The following is a 4,040-nucleotide window of genomic DNA, read 5'->3' on the forward strand; positions in this document are numbered from 1 at the left end:
GCCACGATCTGTCGGATGGTGGGCGCGTACGGTGGACGTCATAGGCGTAGCTCCGGCGGCTCCTTACATCAAACCTGCGTGTGCGAGTTGGCGTGGATCGGGTCCGGCTCGGTGTGCGTCGCGGGTGTGTAGTACTAGAACGGATACTGCGGTTAGTACGGCTCATTAGTGCGTTCGTGCCTCTCCCCCCCTTACCCGACACTTACCCCGATGCGCCCGTTGTCGTAGTCCCGTGCCGTCGGTGGCATCGTGAGCCGGTTCTTCGAGTTCGAGCTCGACGTCATCGTGTCGGACAGGGGAATCCGGTTGCTCGACCGGCCCGAGCTCTTCATGCAGAACTCGACGAGGGCCACGGCCAGCGCCACCAGCAGGCCGCCGATCAGGATGTAGAAGATCCCGGCCACGTTGCTCAGCGAGAGCTCGTTCCGCGACGCGTCCTGCTTGTCCGTGTGCTTGCACTCCGTCCGATCGAACCACCATTTGTTGACGAGCTTCGTCAGCTCGCCGTTCTCCTTTAGCGACAGGACCGCGAGATTAATTGGATCCCTGGGGAGGAGATAGTTCATTCCATTGATTTCGCTGTGGTAACTTTAGCACGACTTCAGGAGACGTGACACGGAGCCTAGGTTCCTGCTTCCCACGGCACGGCACCCTGGCGCTGGCACGTCACCCGCCCCGTCACAGCTTGATGCATCCCGGCACGGTTCCTACTCGTCCTGGTGCTCGGTGTCCCAAAGGGCACAGACACTGGTTTCGCGCGCTTGTTTAGCGGGCTACTTAGGTTTCCCGGCCACGTCGTAAACCCCTGGCGTAACCTCTGTGCAAACAAACACACTCACCGGACGGACGGACGGATCTGCCCCCCTCAGATTGCTCGACTCATTAGCGGGCACTTTCGTCACGTCGCGACCTGCTTCGGGAGCTGGCGGTGGTTTTAAGTGGATTGACACTGCACCCGGACCCGGACCGCCTATAGTTCCTGAACCTCCACAACCCGTCGCCACCGGTCACGGCGGAAGCCACAGTGTGCAGCAAAAGCAAACAAGCAGAGCCGAGAAATGCCAGCGCCGCACAGTAGGGAACTTATATGGGAAAGGCGGACATATTTGTTTTTAGGAAGAATCCATGGACTTTTTCCAACGCTTTTGTTTTCTTTGCATGTGTTTTTTTTTAAATTCAACTTTTTTTGTGTAATGCACGCGTTCAAGTATATTAAATAAGCTTATTTCGTTATTTTAAGGTTTTAAACGCCTGAGCTATGCAATTTTAATGACACTAAAATCTTTTAATGCCCAATCTAAACGCCTGGGTTATGCAATCTGTATTGCATCAAAATGTTTCAATGCATAATCCTTTGCAAATGCGTGAATTTTCTGCAACCAGACACCAGGCGCCTCCATTTGTACCAAGTTTGTATCATCATTTTTTTTTCTTAAAATAGGAATTTGCGAACCTTTCGGTCGGAATCGGCAAATAAAACTTACAGGCAATGTTTAAAATGGTCTAAACTTTAATTTTAATGTCTCGTTCAGGATGTACAACGCTGTACATATTTTTTCTGCACTACCAAAGTTGAAAAACTGTATTTTTTCGTAGTTTTCTATACTAAACCCCCATAAAAATGAACTAGCAATGCAAAACGTAAACGTTTGATTATTTCATATGAAAGAAGGATTCATTACCTTTCGAATGATGTATAATATAGGTATATTACCGTTGCAGAACTGTGCTAACGATCACGTTAAGGTAGCTGATAAAAGTAGATTTTTTAGAGCCATTTTTATCACTCTTTCGACTTTGGCAGATGATATCTTGGAATCTGCGCAACATGGAAGGCTAAAAATTCGGATTTGTCATAGATAACTTATCTATTATAGGCTAATATAACTAAAACCCTCAGTTTTTTTGTTGACTGAAGTTGACTTATGACCGCCTTTTACCTATTGTGCGCCGGAAGGCCACTGGCGGAATGCGCCTTGGGCTCCCGTTGGACAATCGGTGAGGACAGTGGGAAAAGGTAGAAATGGCGCGTGTGAATCGCTAATTGTTGCAACCGTCTTGCACTCCGACGGCGCACAGCTTCCGGCGCGGAGACGGGGCGTGTTGTTGCTGGCGGTGCCAAATGAATGACTTCTGGCAACTGGCGGCTACTTCATTATGCAGTAGTGGAAATAATAACGTCATGCAGCAATCTCGGCCTTGGGCGGAGGGCAAGAACCAAGAACCGCTCCTTGCTCCTTCCGACCGGAGTCCTTATGTCGCCGTCACGCCAAAATGCACCCAGGGAGCCGCCGGGAGACGATGCCGTGCGGAACTAATGGGGACTCGGTCGGTTGACCCCCGGGGCTCTCGCTTGATGCCGATGCCGTGGCACGAGAATTATTTCGCCCGCCCGTTTCAATGGCCGCCTTTTTTTCGACCGCCCCATTTCCGGTGCCGCTGCTGCCCGATTGCTGCTTTGTGTAAACGAAGTCACAGTTCGTACATTTGCTGACCCCCCCGCGACCCGCACGTCATTAGGAGAAACGATCCACATAACCCTGCCCCCCCGGTGCATTAGGTAGCGAGGGGGGTATTTTTGACATGTCGAGTGACCACTTTTTTTTTGCTTGCTCGAACTCAAACCCACCATTCCGTTGATTAGTTCCGCCCGGAGTCATGCAATTCGGCTTTTGGATTCGGTGTTTTGCAGTTGGCCGTCGCCGAGTGGAGCGATTTTCCCCCCGGGGGGGCGGAACCGAACGTCGGAGGGTCGGCTTCACCTTAATTTACAACCGATTTCATCACCGACGAACACGAAACAGCAAATGGGAGACACTTACACACCCCCGGTGCAACGTCCCCCGTGCTTTGTCACAAGCATTTCGATTCCATCGTTTTTGATGCATTCTGGCAAAAGCTTCGTCGAAGCTTTCGAAAGCTCGCCGAACGCCGAAGCAAGTCAAAAGCATCGCCTGCGAAAGCTTTCGTTAAGGAGTGCTTTCAAGTCCGTGAGCTTTTGGACAGGACACAAACTCGGGTGTTCCGGGCGTTTCCCGGTGACGCATTCGGTATGTTTTGGCCGACCCCCGGGGGAGATAACCCACTTTGTCACAGGCCGCGAAGGGAACTGCAGGACGCGAAGGGAGTCCCGGACGCTTACCTGAGCGGAGAGCCGAGGGGCGTGGCGATGCCGAAGCCTTTCGTGTCGAGGTTGCGGCCAACCTTCATCGTGTCGCACGGTTCCCGCTCGTTGGTGTAGTCGTTCTTGGGCGACTCGATGAGCAGCGCGTACTTGCCCTTGGACGTGCGGACCCGCCGAATGCCCTCGTCGTACGTCTTGACGAACACGTGCTTCCGGGAGTTCATGTACTCCCACATGCGGCTGTACAGCGATATTTGTGACTTCTGTTGTTGCGGGCGGGCGGGAGTTGAGACGGGGATTAGAATTAACTACCAACGGGCCGGGCCGAGGGCGGGCGGACCTACCCGGAAGAAGTCCCAGGTCGAGCCGTGGATGAGCGTGCCGTACTGGACCTCGGTTTGCGAGGCCAGATCCTCCGGGGAGTTGATCGGCGTGACCATGCGCTCGACCGTGAGGAACGCGGCCAGGTTGGCGGTGTAGGACGAGATCAGGATGAGCGTGAAGAACCACCAGACCGAGCCGACGATCCGGCCCGACACCGACCGGGGCGAGATGTCGCAACCCTGCTGCATGAAGGCGCCCAGGGCGAACCAAAACGAGTTCAGAATGCTAAACTCATTTACCGTCGCCTGCGGCACTGCGTCCGGTTGCTCGCCTGCCATTTCCGGTTGTCCGTGTCCGTGCGGTGTCGGCGGCATCAGCGGCAGAGCAGAGCGTCCGTTGCCCGGACACATTTGGCCGTAAAGTGTGACACAAAGCAAACGAGCAAGACAGCGCCGGCCCCGGCATGGCCCCGGGCCGTGTCGTGATGTACGGGAACGTGGCAAAAGTGGGCCATACGGCCGGAGCGAGAGAGAGAGAGCGAGAGGGAGAGAGAAAGAAAAATATATGTGACAAAGCCCTGCATGTCCCGAGA

At 53.9% G+C, this 4,040-nt stretch overlaps 1 protein-coding gene across 1 annotated transcript; it reads right to left on the reverse strand.

Annotated features, from left to right (window-relative positions):
* Nucleotides 1-31: 31 nt before the first annotated feature.
* Nucleotides 32-3,786, reverse strand: LOC128276660 (glutamate receptor 1-like). Its single transcript, XM_053015118.1, has 4 exons — nt 3,469-3,786; nt 3,143-3,387; nt 207-546; nt 32-134 (listed from the first exon to the last, which is right to left on the reverse strand). Exons 1-4 carry the CDS (start codon nt 3,784-3,786, stop codon nt 69-71), a joined length of 969 nt encoding a protein of 322 aa, XP_052871078.1. The 3' UTR covers nt 32-68.
* Between the last annotated feature and the right edge of the window lie 254 nt (nt 3,787-4,040).

The sequence above is a fragment of the Anopheles cruzii genome, unplaced genomic scaffold (assembly GCF_943734635.1).
Source record: "Anopheles cruzii unplaced genomic scaffold, idAnoCruzAS_RS32_06 scaffold01933_ctg1, whole genome shotgun sequence".
Taxonomy (NCBI): Eukaryota; Metazoa; Arthropoda; class Insecta; order Diptera; family Culicidae; genus Anopheles; species Anopheles cruzii.

Bases quoted from the DNA above. Each gene is read 5' to 3' on its own strand.
- LOC128276660 (XM_053015118.1), bottom strand. From the start codon at position 3,786: ATGGCAGGCGAGCAACCGGACGCAGTGCCGCAGGCGACGGTAAATGAG. The intron at 3,388-3,468 runs GTAGGTCCGCCC...CCGCAACAACAG, and splicing joins CGACCTGGGACTTCTTCCGG to AAGTCACAAATATCGCTGTA. The intron at 135-206 runs GTAAGTGTCGGG...TATCCGTTCTAG, and splicing joins ACGACAACGGGCGCATCGGG to TACTACACACCCGCGACGCA.